This window comes from Thunnus albacares, chromosome 2 (assembly GCF_914725855.1).
Source record: "Thunnus albacares chromosome 2, fThuAlb1.1, whole genome shotgun sequence".
NCBI lineage: Eukaryota > Metazoa > Chordata > Actinopteri > Scombriformes > Scombridae > Thunnus > Thunnus albacares.
The window spans coordinates 9,365,068-9,382,475 of NC_058107.1; the positions used below are offsets into that span (position 1 = coordinate 9,365,068).

At 40.5% G+C, this 17,408-nt stretch overlaps 1 protein-coding gene across 10 annotated transcripts in view; it reads right to left on the reverse strand.

Moving 5' to 3' along the window:
* Positions 1-17,408, reverse strand: part of arvcfb (ARVCF delta catenin family member b) — a 238,791-nt gene that overhangs the window by 45,799 nt on the left and 175,584 nt on the right. For 8 of the 10 annotated variants that reach the window (XM_044364799.1, XM_044364815.1, XM_044364797.1 and 5 more), the window contains 4 exons: positions 11,807-11,990; positions 3,664-3,781; positions 3,360-3,531; positions 1,231-1,248 (listed from right to left, as the gene is read on the reverse strand). In XM_044364799.1, coding sequence (XP_044220734.1) covers positions 1,231-1,248; positions 3,360-3,531; positions 3,664-3,781; positions 11,807-11,990 — 492 coding nt within the window. The remainder of the gene's footprint in view (positions 1-1,230; positions 1,249-3,359; positions 3,532-3,663; positions 3,782-11,806; positions 11,991-17,408) is intronic. The other 2 variants (XM_044364826.1, XM_044364796.1) reach the window with 1 other exon arrangement.

Consider the following 17,408-nt stretch of genomic DNA (forward strand, 5'->3'; position numbering starts at 1 on the left):
TTAGATAACAAGATTGATCCCACTCTCATGTCTGTGCGTTAATAATGGAGTTAAGGCCAGAAGGCCATTAACTTAGCTTGGCATAACGACTGGAAACAGCTCGTCTGGCTCTTTTCAAAGCTCAAAAATACACCCACCAGCATCTCTAAAGCTCACATAGTAACATGTTGTTTCTCTTCAGTTTAATCTGTACACAAACTGAAATTAATTAATAAAAAATGAAATTGTGGTTTAACAGAGTTACCTGCTAAAACTTATTCCTGGTGACCAGTGACCAGCACACCTAATTCCTTTCAGACAGATCCAGGTTAGCGCTTTCCCCCTGCTTCCAGTATTATGCTAAGCTATGCTAACTGGCTGCTGGCTGTAGCCTTATATTTACCAGACAGAGAGTATTATCAAGAAGAGGGCTACGTTTAGGGTTCTTCATTACTTTTGCGATATCACATTATTATTATCATTATTGCTTCTAGGGTTAACCTAGAAGCAATAATAATGTGATATTGTTGAATTATTGCAAAATCTCTATGAGAAGAGGTTGAGGTGGATGGTTGTGTGTAAGGATCTGACTTTATGGACTATGGTTCAAGCCCTGCACCCTACCAACAGTCAACATTGGTGTCTTTTAACCGCGGCCATTCAGTATGTTACCTTTGGACAGAGCTAGGCTAGCTGCTTGCAGCCTTTATGCTAAGCTAAGCTAACTGTCTCAGATGGCAACATTAGGCCACGTTCAGACTGACTTTAGCCCTACATGAAGTAATGCAGCCCTCTCATTCGTTTAAATGAGGGCATTATAAACTGTTGTGCAGTGTTCTGGCATCTAACAAGCATCTGAAAGCACCTTAAGACTTTTTTCTGGGGTGAAGTCAGGCTCTATTCTACAAACTGTCAGATGCTGATAGGCTTACCTGTTTCACCAAGTGCTGCCTTTACCTTTGAGGACTGAGGAACAACTAATTCTAACAGTGTGTGAGGACTGGGATGGGTAGAGTCTATAAAACTCAGTGCTACAGCAGGTAAAGTAGGTATGGTGAAGCAATGCATGTGAAATGAGTGAAACATCCCAATTTCTGAAGTCCTTGGAACTTTCTAAGGTTTTTGGAGGACACCCAAAACTACTTATAACTATATTCTACAGCCAGGAGGAAGGAGGAGGAGGACAGAAGGGAGAGTGGAAAGGAGGGGGAGGACAGCTGAAGTGAGGAGAGTTGAAGGGGGGACACTCACCTTGATTAAACCATTCCTCTACAGTTAGCCAAGGAAGCAGCAGCAATGCCAAAAAACACAAAGCATAGAGAAGAGAGAAGAAGCATGGTGAAAAAGACGTGTGTGCGTGTCAAGAGGCTGTGCAAAACATGTGATAGACAGTTTCCCACAAAAAAATCTCTCATCTTTTACGAAAAGAGTGAGAAGAAAGGAGGAAAAAGTAAAGAGAAAGAGAGGAGAGAGGGAGCAAAGAGCGAGGAGGAAGTACTTTTGAAATAGAAAAGAGGTAAGATAGGAAGCCATTAGTAGTCCATAGGTGCTCTCTGGGAAGCGTGTTCAAAGAGTCGGCATCAGTGGGGCGGCTTTTTAGAGAGAAAAGGGATAGTAACATAAAGGAAGATAGTGAAACATAAAGGAAGATAGCATACGAGTAAAGCCAGGAAGTAAAAAACAAAGAAAATTAAAAAGAAGAAAGGAAAAGACAGAGAGAGAAAGGAATCAGCCCTCAACTGTTGCAAGTTATTTACACAGACAGATTAGAGTCACAGTGAAACATATATGTAACAACAGCACAGGTTGCCAGCGTTTGTAGAAGTGCTTCATTAAAATCACTGCGAATAGAAATGTGCTCAAAGAGATGAAAATAACAGGCAAGAATCAGACTGTTTATTAGCTAAAACAAAGCTCGAGCTGATAAGCGTGCGTTGATCATAATGGCATATTTTAGGCTGAATGTGACATTAAACTGAAGACAAGGCCAAACTTTGCCTATTTAAGGTAACAAATTACCAAGCATACTGCCAACAGTGTCACTTAAAAACCTGCCTGCTCCTTTACAGCTGTGTTTAATGTTTCTGTACCTGAGCCTTTTTTTTCTCTCAAAGAACACCTTCAGGGTCTGCAGCAGCCAAACACATCTCATTTTTCAATGTATGTGTGAAAGTCTTTATGTGGTTAATTGGATTCTTTATAAATCTGTATACATATAAGCTCTGTGTTGTCCTGACCCCTGAACTGAAAGGATTCTCCAATGAGTCGTTAGAAGTCAGGGGTCACTGCCTGATAGTCACACCTCATTGGCTGACTGATTAATGGCAGCTATTATTGTTGTACAGCAGGGAGATAACAGTGTTGTTTAGCTCACGGCCTGGGAGAACGCTGATTAAGACATTGCTAACAACACATACGTACATGGCATCTGTTAAGGAGAGTCAATAACGACAAAAGCCTCCTGACGCAGCAGACGGTGCCATGATAGACATCCATTACAGAGGTGGCTGAACACAAATGAAAATCTTGTTTTGAAGCTAAGAGGTTACAGAGGCCAGAGAAACACACACACAACACTCTAAATTGTAGTTTTAGATTTGTTTAAGTTCACTGTGCAATGTCAGAGTGGTAGCTTGTACAAATGTAAGAGTCAGTATGTATTATTGTTGTCAATTGTTCTATTTTTGAGAGTGTTTCTTTACACATAATGGCATTTTAGAGAAGTGATGGCTTTAATTTGTTGTTTATCTAAGTTGATTATAGTGTCTCTGTATGTGATATCTCTTCCTACTGTTTTATGTGTGAAGAGATAAGATAAAGATTAAAAACTGTAATCAATTATTTGTTTTCTGTCTCATTCCCTAAATGAGCAAACAGTTTAACTGAGTCATGTAATCTCACTAAGTTAAACCTTACTTTCATGACAATGTCGAGAGAGATGACCGCATTTGGAACATCCAAAATATATACTCTATATGTGCAGCAGATGTGATGGCTTACTTCACATTTTGTAAAATGCTATCATGGTCAATGGGGATTTGCATGAGCCCAGAGCTGAGGAGAAAATGCAACAAAGAACTGGAGACCAACAAAGAAAAGAATGGTATCTCTGCAATCCAGCTGTTTGAATAATTGCTCTGCTGTCTGTCAATTATTTCCACATCCTTCAGGTTTTTTGTAAAGAAAAAAAAAGAAAAGAGAGCAAAAGGTGAAAACAATAACTGACTATGAAAACACTACATGCAGCCTCTATCATTTTAGCAAAATGTTCCACACTTAAGAGGAACTTTTATAATTTGTCCTAAGTTGCCTGTGAAGAGGAAGAAATCTCCTTGTGGATTGAAATTCAACAATTTTTTAAAAATCTGTCCCCTCCTCACCTTTGGCCTTCTTGCCTCCAAAGCAGCCAGCATCATCCTTCTTCTTCCTCTGTGGTCCTGCTGAGCCGGGGGCCTGTGGTGCTGATGGATCCTGGAACTTTTCGGCCCCCGGCACCTCTTTGTGGACGTGGTAGGAAAGGTTCCTCATGATACAGACACAGTTCTCCACAGACTGGGAGGAAAGAGAGGCAGAGAGGGTGTTGTCTACATCGGAGTGGATTTCACCAGCTACTGTACAAAAGACTGACGACATGTATGTATGCACATACCATTAGTGTTAACTAATATGTGATTTAACGAGTACCTTATTGTCCATATCTTTCTTCCCTACAGCTGATTGAAGGGCGTGCAGCAGGGCGTCCACCAATCCCTCACATTCCCTCAGTCTGCGCCGAGCCTCTGCCCCGTCTGAGCTCACATTTCTAGAGGAACAAAGTCAGACACGCACACACACACACATTCGGTAAGCACGAGAGAGGCATGTAAAAGAGAGTGAACAAGGTATAACTAGATTGTTGAAAGGACATACAGCAGCTGTTCTAATACAGTTGTGAAACCTGCAGAAAGAGCGTCAGTTGAGGATTAATCATTGCTGCTGTTCTGCAGCTAATAATTCAGCTTTGAGAAAATGTATCTTTATCCAACTTTAAGCTGATTTTAAAAGTTGAGCCAAGTAACTATTGTTAGCAGCTCTGATATAGTTTATAAGAGACAGTAAGCTGTGAGATTCATGATTTAAAATAAGGACATGTTGAAGGGGTTTACTACAGAATGAGTTTTGATCGGCTAGGCTTCTTCAGCTATTTTTTTTAGTCCTAGCGGTCAAAAGTCAATATATTGTCCAAATATCCATCGCTTTCACAAAATTCAAATATTTTCATGAACCCTTAAATTTACCCCAAATCTCATGTGATTTGCTCATAATTTGATTCTTACCAGGAGAGACCAACCACTAAAACAGTTGGTAGAACATTGCAAACAGCAGTTCCCCTGCTACACCTAGTGTTATCACTACTACAACTACAAACTGTGGCACTACCACCACTACTAGTAACATGGATGTGAATATATTAATTTAATGCACATTTGTAAATATAAAATAAAGCTATATGCAATATGTTTCTCACAGGAACAGGGAAACGATAAAAGATTAAAACATTACATCAGTGGCACCACAGGCTTAGTGGTTCCAATGGGAAACAAGTGTAATATAACAAGTTTACAGACTGGACAACAAGTGTGACTGTTAAAAAGCTCAATATAACCAATACCAGTCTAACCTCACCATGTGATTTTGTAGCTTTGCATGTGACCCATGACCTTTATCTTCAAGCACAATGTACAATGTAATAAAGTCAGACTGCTTTAGAAATAATCTTAAGAAAATGATGAATATAAATTTCATTTTTGGTACAAAGGGATATTCTATCCCTGTTACATCAGCCGGCGCCCTGAGCTCAGCTCCTGAGCACCGGCAGCAGAGCTGGTGCAGTCTTAGTGCGGCTGTCTGACTGACTGTGAAAGGCGAGGCTTTAAAGAGGGTTAAAGGATAGCTGGGGCACCCCGCTCCTCACCAGGGACTTCATTTATGAGGGCTTCCAACCCACATAATCCCATTAGCCGACCCCCAGTTAGGCCCGTGGAAGAGTGGCAGCCTTGTGGAGGTAAGCAGAGCTGGATAGTGCTGTGTGGACTGAAAAACACATCACACCCCACACTGCTGCACATGTGTATATTTTGGTTTAACAACAATAGACAGCCCTTCAAAGTCATATTACACTGTATGAAATGCATCATAGCAATTGATCTGTGCGGATTAATTGCTATTTTACAAAATAAATGGTTGTAGAGCAATTAAAACACCTCTCAAATTAATAATATAACTAATTTGTTTGGCGGATGCTTCTAATTTTTAGCATGAGGACAACTAGTGGGGTAATGAACTACAACTCCTGAAACCCAATCAGGATCTCTACAGCACACACACACAACTACATCACCTGCCTGACACCTTGTTATCTTCATGGTTGGTGTCTGCATAGGCATTTCTACTGCTGTCTTCTGTCGTCTATGGAGTGGAGACCCACAGAACCATCCTGCAGTTTGTGCTAATTAAAACTAATCTTTGGTAGACACCAGGCAGACAGCACCAGCCATCTGGACCCACTCATAAACCAAACCTATGCGTCTTCAGCTGTCAGAAAATGGTCACCACCTCCCCTGTAAACGGATCCAGATGAGCGCCCGCCTTGGATTTATTTGACAGGAGTGTGTTTGGGGGCAGACAGACACAAGAGTTTTATTGTCAGCTGTTTCATTTCCAGAAGTCTTTCAGGGAGCAGTTGTCTCTGTGGAAGGTTTATGGACGGTGCATCTGTCAGTGGAGGCTGTGCAGGAAGGTGCCTCTGGACAGGTTATCTGGGGGTGTAATATTAACTCTTAATGGGGGTTAAGGTCTGTAGGGACTTATGATTATTGATATATCTGACATTAAACCATCTGTTTTTGAATTACTTGTACTTCCTCTGACAAAAAAAAGAAAATAATAATGATATGTCCAAGAACAAACCCTGATGTTAAATATTGGCCTGTTCTCAATCACTCAAAAAAGAAGCATAAAGTTTTAAGCCGTGTTGACATGAAGATTTGCAGAAAAATAAATATGCTAATTGGTTAAATATTTTTCTTTGGTTGAGTTTAACAGTGATGTTTGTTTTCATCTTAGTGACTCAAGGACAAAAACATGCACACATGGCATCATGCGTAGATTCTGTTTTTCATTTAGCTCTTAGTTACTTTGTGTTGTGGCAGTGCTGACAAGTAGGTTCTATCAGATCTATCTCTGTATCTGATAGCTTTTCCTGCTGATGAGGCATTCTGGCATGGGACAGCTAGCTTCCCATAAACACAAAAAGCTGTTAGCCACGTAGCTTTCATGTATACTCTGCTTTTAGTTCTTTTGGTCGTCTCCAGACTGGGTTGAGGACTGAGACAGTGACAACCTTCCATCACTTGCTCTGACATTCCCATTCTCCGACTGCTGAGCACCTGGAAAACTCACATGCCAGAAAGTGTGTGGCGTTACTATGACAACCAGCAATTGTGAGGTACCATGTCAGCAATTCTAGCTGTAGTATTCTGACTGCTTTATTTAATTGGCTTTTAATACTTTAATGTTCATTGCTCATTTATGCAGTGTTTGAAAGCATAACACAAAAATGAATTGTTGAGTGGTGAAAGATTATTATAAATGTACTGTGAAAAAATGATAATCTTAAGGCACCCTTGGCTTGCTCCAGCACCCACTTTGTGCTCTGCTGCTATAAATGAGTTGTTTATTACCACAAATCATGACTAAATCTAATAATCTACAATCTTGCAGTAGTTTAGATGAAGCAGTTTGCAGGATATCCACGTGTTTGAAAGATGCTCAGAGAAATCTGTGTCATTTAATACTGGTGTATTTCAACATCCACAACATTTTCAGAACTAGTGCCATTTCTAGGATTTACTGAAGCAAAACATCGTCCTTTCTCTGGTACCTACCAATGCATTTTCTTACCATGACAACACTGACAAGCCCATATTTTGATGGCCGAGGAACATCATGACAAAATACCAAAACACAATGATACTGTAGTTCTAAGAAAAATAAGGACATTCTCTTTTCTCTGAAGTACAGACATTGAGGGAATATAGTTCCCTCTAAAAGCACAAGGTCTTTTATTATTAACCAGGAACTAGTAACAAAAAATGTTAGACATTGATGATTTTCAGTCTGCTGTGCTCTTCAGCAATGCAACTAAGCCAGACAGCCTATCTTTCTAGTTATAGCAGAGTGAATAACAGACATCACAATGGATGAGTACCATTACGAAAAGGTTCCAATTTTGAAAATATTCAGGGCATCAATTTGGACATGTACTGTATACCATTTTAGGTACCATTACACAAATCTGACAAATTTGGCCTATTTCTGCTCTCATTTAGTGAGGAACCAGTGACTGCTGTGAAGAGCATTCTGTTGTTAAGGGCTAAAAGAATAAGTGGGTGTGCATACGGTCCTCTGTCTGTGTCTTTCTGTGTCTGCACAGACACTGACAGCTCGTCACTGTGATCTGGACGTGTCTGTGGTGTGTGTGTGCTTTATCAGATGAAGTGTGGGTGTGAAGGTCACTCAGAGTCATGTGGCCATCAGAGGACAATAGAGCAGCTGAGAGGAGTAGACTAGAGCAGGACTGATGGAGACTGATGGAGATGGATGGAGACATGGCTGACCTCTGCTAACACCCTGCAAGGTCAACGGCAACACCGCAGGACCATATGTGTACCCTATAGAGTTGGGTATGCTTTCGCTTTTATTGATTCTGATTCCATTTCTGATTCAGCATATTGATCTGCTTCTTTGTTCAGATTCTTCTCACACAATTTGAGAAAGAAAAGAGATCAAAATATGTTAAAAGGCATAAAAAAAATGTAATGTAGCTAAATCATAACCTTTCTTTTGTTAAATTAGCCACACTACTAAAGTCTACCACTTAACAGACATCATAAACACTATACACATTCCTGCAATAATGTAGAAAATTTGCAGAAATTGATGTGTCGAATAGAAAACCTATCCCATTCAAATTCAGAACCAGATTCTGACACCATAGGGTACACCCCTGCCCCCAACACCACCGCAGACACACACATACACACACACACACATTGCTTTCCCCTCCACATCCCCACAGCGTAAACACTGTAAATAAGACGGCTCCTATTGACAGAAGAGGCCATTATAATAAAACTATCCCCAGCTCTATTGAGGTGTAAGCTGCGTCTCTGTTGGCGTGAGTAAACAGATTCTCCCTGGCATCAGCACTTCTCCCCAATGCACAAACCCTGCGTCTAGGCAACTGTGGGCCTGGTTACAGTTACCATGGAGACATATTCTCCCGCATCTCGGGTTGAGCAAGTGAGGGCGACAGGGAGATATTGTGGTAGCAATGAGATATGTGGCATCGGGGGTGATGAGATGTGGATACAGTGTTTGGGGAGAAGGTGAAAAACATACGTACACACACAAAGAAAGACAGGAAGCATGGCAGATACTGAAAGAAATTGAGAATCATGAAAGAGACAATGAGAAAGAGGTAGAGGTCGTGTGGCCCTGATGTAAAATTCCATGACTTCTCTATGACTTTCCTTATCTATGTCTGAGTGCTTTCATTTATTCCCTCCTGGTTCGTTGACACTGCTCTTCAGCTGAGCAAAAAATGTTCTACAAATACAAGTAAGTTTCCAGACTTTCTACAGTCTGACTGACTGTGAAGAAAACTAGCAGGAAACCATCTAATTCACTGCAATAATGTGTGAAATACATTCTGGTCTGTTCTGTCTGAGCTAGATTTGGATGTTATTTTGTTCTGGATGTCAACCAGCACGCCCAGGCGTCTACTGCAGGAGACGTTCTGCTCTGGATTACAGTCTAAACGGGCTTGGCCAGCCCAGGAGGAGACAGCACAGCTGAGGCATGATAACCCACATACACATTTTACTACAGTCTGTCACAAGGTCTGTCACTGTCTGTTTTTAAAAAGTGATAACTATTTGTCACTAGATCAAGAATGGATATATTAGGACTGCGGTAAGATTAGATCCCTGTTGTGAACGTACTCTCTCTCTCTCATCCACAGAGGATCATGGCTTTAGACTTTCAAAACCATTCAGTGTAACAGTTCAGTCTATGGCATAGACTTAATAAACATGGAAGGACAATGTTATGTGTTTTTCCATGCTGACTCTCTGCTGGTGTTACAAATTTTCTGATGACATGATCATTCAAATTCGTCAAAAATGCAGCTTAAAACCTTCCTTTTGTCTATTGGTTTTCTTATTGTGTTTGTGTACTGAACAACTTGCATCTCTTTGTGAACTGCTGTTGAGAATACAATGCAAATTCAAACAAGCGCATGATAACTTTCAAATCGTGGCAGCTGCAAAGTGAGTTAACCCATAACACATCCTGTCCATTAACAAGCAGATTTCTTGAATACTCTGTGTCTTTAATAAAATGTAAAACAGTCACAGGTAGAAGCTGTAGCCACTTTCAGTGAGCAGTCATCATCAACAACCAGTCAGTCGACACCTGTGGTGAGTGAGCCCAGATGAACGTCTGGATCAAATGTGCTTTGTGGTCGATTGCATGAGGCCACTTTTGCCACTTGTTTAAGTAACTTCATAGCATGTGGCTGTATGCATGTTAACTGGAACCCACTCAAACTTCTCTTTGTACTTGGTTGGTGGTAGTTTGGTTATGCATATGGTGATGAGGTGGCTGTTTTGACTGATAAAGTGATAGACCCAATATTACATGGAGATATGATGGTCTCTGCTCAGTTTGTGGCTTTCGTTTCAAGCACTCCCTGGAAAGAAACTCATTCAGCTGCTACGTTTACTGTCATGTGTTGTTTTTTATGTTTCAGATTGGATGGCTAACTTTTAGAAAACAATCTGCAAAAACTGACTGTAGGTCAGAGATCTGAGGCAGCAGTTTCCTGCTAGCTAAAAGTTCAAGTCATACAATCATTCTGTAGCTTTGTGTTAGAGACCATCAAGGCCTTAACAACTGCTTCTTCCACAGTATGTGTGCCTGGACCAGGCTGAGCAGAAAAGAGTGAGTCACACTACTTTATTACACACTACTCACAACAGTGAGGTCGGTCTATCTGGAAATAGAGAAATTAACACCGTTTGGGATGACTGACTGGATAACAACTCAAGGTTTCTGTTGCAGCCATTGAAAAGAGTCAAAACAGAGCTGTCTGGCCCACACCTGAAAAGGTTCAGTGACGTGATTTCTCAGATAATAAACAGAAGGATTATAGCTCAAACATGGGGGTTGAGGACATACAAATTCAAAAGTGAATATGTATGTTTTTGTGTTGTTTTTCTGGGGGAGAGGAGCAAAAACAGTGCAATGCAAAAAATACTAAACACACATACCGACTGGCAGTCATGAGGAAACAATTTGCACTGTGGGCTCAATTAAGCTTCACTCAGCCTTAACAAGCTTGAGACTAACTTCATTTGTGTGATTACTTAATTGTAACTTGTTTAGTTTGCAGCGAATGCTGCTCATTGGCCTCAGAGTGGTGTGCTAACAAAGTCGTCCAGCCCATTTTAGAATGACAAGGAACAAATAAAGAAACATTTATACACCATTTCCCAAGAACAGAAAGTATCCTAAATGTGACAAAAAATAACAATAAACCTCAACTGTCTTCTTAACAATGTAACTTAGGGCTTGTTTCTTATAATTTGGCAAAGGTGAAGTGCCTCACATGGCTTCAGGACTGATGAGTGCAATACAATAAGCCTTCTTGTCTCTAAAAGATATTTGATTTTAACACAATGGTATAGTTTGATGCTCATCACAGGTTAGAGACAGTTTATTAACTTCTGCCAATCGATACAGCAGCAGTTAAGAGAGGACAGAAACAAAGTCATTAAATTGTAGAAAACACACCCAAGTTATAATTTGATCATCCACTTAAAGATGTGATTTAACACTTCAAATCATGATGAAAAGTGAGGAAAACAAACCACAGTCTATATAAAAAAAAAGTCTTGCCAGCACAAACGTCTTTTTTTACATAATAAGGTATTTGCTAACTCTGATATCCAGTACAATCTAAAGACGTATTAATATGTGCATGTGGTTAAAAGGAGACATCTGAAATGAATGCAGAACTTTCAGGTATGTCATTAATAGTTTCAGTCATCTTACAGTCACAGAACAGAGTCAGCCTGTAATCCTGCCACAGACAGCCGTGCGAACATACTTCACATACATGCAGATATAGCGGCCGGGACATGAAGAACGCAGCATTTGCCATCCCATAAATTCTCAAAGAACCTAAAATCTGACCATGGCCCGGTGTCAGCAAGAAGTCTCATCATGTCACACCTGTCTCCTCTACAATGTTATCTTGATAAAAGGAAACTTTGTGATTTGTTCTTGTCATTCAAGGCCCAGGTCAGCTCAGGTATCCGCTCTATAAAACCCAGTAGGATCTGTAGAATGTGTCCACGTTTTGTAAACATTAATAAACCTGAATAAACCTGCCAAGTGTCTCAGTTCTCTCTCAGTTTTGCAGTATCTATCTGTGTGCTTCCTGATTTTAAAGTGGTTTTGCTCAGAAGCCTGACTGATCTGCAGGATACATCTTCTACGCTTAAATGAGCCATCCAACAATTTGGTCTAATAATTTTTCCTACCCGATATTTGGAACGTATTATTGGCTTAAATAACTGAAACAAAAATGAAGCCAGCGTGATCAAAACTCTTCTCATCTCTAGCTGTAATACATCTCTCAAAAATCCAGGACTTATAGTTAATCGAAACCATGTTTAATAAATAAATAAATATGGGTGAACTGCTATTTGACAAACTCTACCTCAGGCAGCCGGAGGTGTTCTTGAAGACAGTGGTCCACTCAGCGTCGCGGGGCTTGGAGTCCTCATTTGGCTCGTGCTCCCAGCCCGAGTGGGGGATAATGACCTCGTTGGTCATGGTCTGCAGGCCGTGGTTGATGATCACCATCTTCAGGGGTTCATAGGACGACAGATTCCACAGAGTTCCTGCAGGTTATCAGAGGAGGGAGGAGGAAAAATGGAAGAGCAAGAAGTAGACAGGAAGAGGATAAAGGAGAAGAGAGCAGAAAAAGGTGATAAGGTAAGAGGGTTATGAGGAGAAATGGGGAGGATTTAAGAGGAGTAAGAAGAGGAGGGATGAGGAAGGAGGAGTGGATTGGAGGAGAGAAACACAGAGAAAGGAAGAGAGGAGGAGAGAGAAAGGGAAGGAATATGGAAAGAAAGTGACAAGAGGAAAAGAATAACAGCGAAGGTTGAGAGAAAATGAGTAACAACAGAACAGGGGAGAGAAAATGGGAGATTCAGGGAGAGAGAAGAAGACATAGAAAGTGAGTGAAATTGATGTAATATAACAACAGCTGTACAGCAGACAAAATATTGTACAGACCTCAAGGTTGAAATCAAAACCACATTTGGATTGGCAGTAAACCACATTTGGGAATAAAATGATAGAACAAAATTGGTTGTTCATTAGCCGGCTGTGATGTTAGGCACATCATCTGGACATTCTGCACTCTAATTAAGTCACTGTAATAGTTTTATAATTCCCCTGTGACGGTTTAGCTGACTACCAGTATGTTGTAATCAATACTGAGTTTATAGCAGCCACATCACTGTGACATTTCTATATTCATAACATTGCTGTAAGAATCCTCAGTGTCTGAGCTGCTCAATAGTGAGTTTACAGTAAGTAAGTAATTGGGCTTTTTCTTCAGAAATAAGAACTGTTTTTCCTTCCAGGCTAAACAGAGACTGGTCTCTGCTAGGTTTCTGTTCATGCTTGACTTTGGGGACATTTTGTACATGAATGCACCATCTCAGTGCTTACATTCTCTGGACTCTGTATATCATGGAGCACTGAGATTCATTACGGGCTGTGAGGCCGTTACTCATCACTGCACACTGTATGCTCGGGTTGGCTGTCCCTCACTGATTTTTCGAATACTCCTCCACTGGCATTATTTTATTCCTCAAGCCATTCTTGGGCTATTACCAGCATATCTACTGTATGTGTGTACATGAAAAGAAAACTTGCAGAAAAATGCTCTTTGTTCACGGAGCATGTTTTTGTTGACTGTACCTAAGGTTTGAACAGAGTTTGGTAAAAGAGCTTTTATGAAGGCTGCTCTCTATACTCGGAATCTTCTACACAATGAGTGAAAATTACAGTCGCTGGTTTCTCTGGGCAGGTTTAAAGTTTTGCTGCGGGGACTCTGTGCATCATCATCTATCTGCCAATGTCAGTAGGGTTGCTGGGAGGTTTTCTCAGTCCAATTCTAGTACTAAGGTTGTATTTTATTTTCTCTTTTATTGTAATTTTATTCATGATTTTATTAATTGATATTGACTAACAAGAGGTCTGTCTGTATTACTTGTTTTAATGTTGTTTGTCAGAAACGTTATGTTGCTGCCTGTCTTGGCCAGGACACTCTTGCAATCTCAATGAGGTTTTCCTGGTAAAATAAAAATAAATGTTAAAAAAGTGACTTTATGTCATTTCTCAAAATGTACAGTATCACTATTGCCATAATACACTACTCGATTACTATGATTACTTTTCCATTAAAGAGTGTAAAATGTGAGGGACAGACACAACGAACTAAAGATGGACTGTGTGTTTTCATCACCTTTTCATGTGTGTTTGTGTTGATCTGCACATCGATATAACTGGCAGCCTGTTCTATACCTCTGCAAAGAGGTAAACTAAACTGAGCTGGGTATGTGTATCCTGAGGTTTCATAAAAGAGAGGCAGACAGACACACAAAGCAGAAAGGAGGAATTTCTGGCAGCACAGCCAGGCAACAAAAGCCCACAAAAATACTGTGTTGAAGCATCAGCATCAGATGGGTTTTCACTCAAACACATGGAAGCTCTGGAGCGAGGCAGCCTCCGGTTTGAGGAGAACAAATATGATACACCAAAGGAAAAAAAAAAACTTTTTGAGGTCCATGTTTGACAGGGCTGGAGTTTCTGTTTTTATTAACTTATCCCTCAGGTCTCTGTCTGACTTCGTCTCTCATCACTTATCGCCCTCCTTCTTTTCTCCCTTTACATTCAGGCATTTAGCGGAGATTCTTATCTGCAGCGACTTACAAGTGATTTGTTAGTCCAAAGGAAGAACAGCTTAGAGCTAGAGTGTTAAGATTAACCACACACACACACACACCAAGTATTCAAAGACACACACTTTACATACATAAATGCACTGATACACTTGTGTGTGCGCACAGACACCCACAGTCTGTGATTCCCTCTTGTCCCATAATAACAGACCATTAGTGGAGCAGTGAAACTGACATACTCGCCCTGTTCTTTAAAATGGTTACTGTACATTTTCCAGACGGTCAATATTTCCTCTGTTAAATCATGCTCTGTGCACACAGGATGAGAAAATAAGTCTCAGCGGACCGGCACCAGGCTAAAAATAACTCCAGTCCTTCTGTTGTGGTTGTGCCTGGAGAAAACTGGCTTCCTTCGCCAAGAAATTGGAAAAAGAAAAAAACTCATTAGACTAATTTGTGTACTGCACTCTTGTGATATTTTAAGTTTGAACGAAGCTCATGACCTTTGCCACTTAACTCCCTCTCCGTCACATCTCTATATTAAGGGCATTATCTATCCGGGTGGAGACACTAGACATCCATCCCCTCTGTGGTTACAGCTGGTGACTGGACTGGCTTCCTGTACGTCAGCGATTACCAGGCAACCAGTGCCTAACTGGGAAGCTTGTAGCTGTGTAAGCTGGGCTGTGGCTCCGCTCTGGGCCGGCCTGTTACGCAGTGCCACATGACTGAAAATCAACTACTGGCACAGTCTGGCTTACACCACTGACATACACAAAGTGTGACGCAGGATACTGAACTCACACTCAAACCTCAAGACAACTTTGTATAATTCTGTGTGCTTCACAGATCATATTCATAGGGCTTTACTTACAGATCTCTACTGATTCAGGTCTTCTGAGAGTAAAGTTTGCCTGACAGGCCAATTTCAGGACAAAATTTTCCCATTCTTTGCGCTTCAGGCATTTACTGTAAATTTTATACTGTTATAATGCTGATTCAAAATAGATTTTTACAAGCACTTTTAAAAACTTTCAGGGTATATTCGAAGTTTGAAGAAAACACATTGATAAACTCAAATCTATCCTGGCAGGATGATGCAAACTGACTTCAATCACAGTGTGGAGTGAGTGGATGGTTGGTATAAATGCCTTCAAGTGCCTCTTATGATTTCCGTTATCTGCATAGTCAAGCGCTTTTGGTTGAAAATAATGAAGTACATCCTGTAAATCAGTGTTACTCCAAACACCTCTCCACACCAAATGGAAGTTTGTATAGTACATAGAAACACATACACATGCCTGTACAAACCCCTTTTCGTAGGTCCAATTCTTTATTCTGTCTATTTATTGTATTCTCACAAACGGTTTTCAAAACATATTGGCAAAGGAAATGTCCATGAGGCTTTTTTCCTGTGTTTATTCAAGAATGTGGTCTTTACATTTGAGAGCATGATTTATTGATTTCACATTCAGATTTTGTAACTCTTTCCCTCAAACCCTGCCCTCACACTTTAATAGCTCCTGCTTGTGCTTAGATTTGCTCTGCTTGTGCTCAAACTGCTTGCACAGATTTCCTGCTCCAGCTTCAGCCCTTCTCCTTGCACTCAGGCTGCTTCTGTGTACCGGTGAAACATCTGCTCTCAGATTTCTGCTCTGCTCTCAGATTGTTTGTGCAACAACCCTGTCAGCATCCCCTAACCAATCAAATGCCAGGTGTAGTGTTGACCAATGAAATGACCTCTGCCTCCTTGTGGGCGCATTCGCTTTACTTCTTAGAGCATCCTGTATGGGCGTTACTCTTTAAGCAGGTTCATCCACTCCTGCTCTCCAGAGCTTTATTAAATGTTCTTCCTTGCTTTCTTTACGACTTTTTGAATAAAAGGACAGTTAATATATATACCAGAACCTGACTTGTTACTATAATAGCTAAATATAATAGTAGCTGTTTAGCACACCAGCCTCCCGTCAGTGTACTGGAGGAGAAAACGACGTCACCTTCATGACTCAGGAGTAGGAGTGTAACGGATCGCCAAAGTCAAGGGCCACAAGTAAGTTTTTTATGTTAATGGTGCTATTACTTCCTTCAAACTGAATTGGTTAAGTCACGTTGCGTGAACACAGTTATTAGGCGACTAAAAACAATCTGGACAGCGCCGTGTTTCTTTTTTTTAATCTGTATTTTAGTGTTTAGGAATGGGAAAAGTACCAACAGCAAATGTAAGCAGCTAACACACTAAGACAGTAGGAAAAAAAGTAACTTATTTGAGCAGAAGCAGAGCAAATCTAAGCGCAAACAATGGCTGTTTGAGTGCGAAGGCAGGGTTTGAGGGAAAGAATTACAAAATGTGAATGTGAAATCAAGAAATCATGCTCTCAAATGTTAAGACCACGCTATTGGATAAAGATAGGAAAAAAGCCCTATAAGTGTCACAGAAAATTTCACATTACAGTTAATGGACAAAGGTTCATTTGTGCTCAACCGATTAATAATGCCATTTAACTTGGTGTGTGCAGATGCAGTAGTGTGCTACAGTAAGCACATGTATTCCAACGTACAGTGTGTGATAGTAAGCAGGAGTAAGGACTCAGTGTTATACTATCAAGAATTATGAGCTGAGTGCTACTGAATCACCCAACACAGTGAGACCGAATAATAAAAGTTACCAAAGGGGCAACAACAAAGAAGCCATGTTAAAAAATGGTAAAAACATTTTTTTTTTGTTACTTTATAATGTTTCTAATTATTTTATGACCTTCATTATGAGTTTTGTTTTCAGTTAAACATCAGCTACATCCCTGATGCACATGTTCTCAACTCTCCTTTTTCACAGGATCAGTTTCATCATTTTTTCCAACCAAATGCATGAGAGCATTTGAGAGAGGGAGCATCAGCATCCAGGCATGAATCAAACAACAAATGTGCTCTTGTGGGCAACGCTGGTATGATGACAGCTAGCAAACATTCATGCCTGCCTGCCAGGCTGACAGCTTGATTACCTCCACTGTTGTGTCATTAGCATCAGTTTTAGTTGTGACAGGCAACATTCAACATGCAGTCAACACAGGAGCAGCCAGTTATCAACACGAGCTTAAAGAAGACAAGCAGTGAATAAAGATGGGAGTGGAAAGAAACTCTTGATTGAGTTGTTTTTGCCATCCACTGTATACTACTGAGTTTTCAGAAATATGATTGGCAGAAGATGGCTGAATATTGTGTTACAAAGCAAACATAAATCGACCAATTCTGGCGGGTTAGAGGAGACAGAAGCTGCATGGTCTGATACTAAAGTTTAACATTCAAGCCTGATGTAAAAGCCTTCGTGCATACCTCGCTGTGACA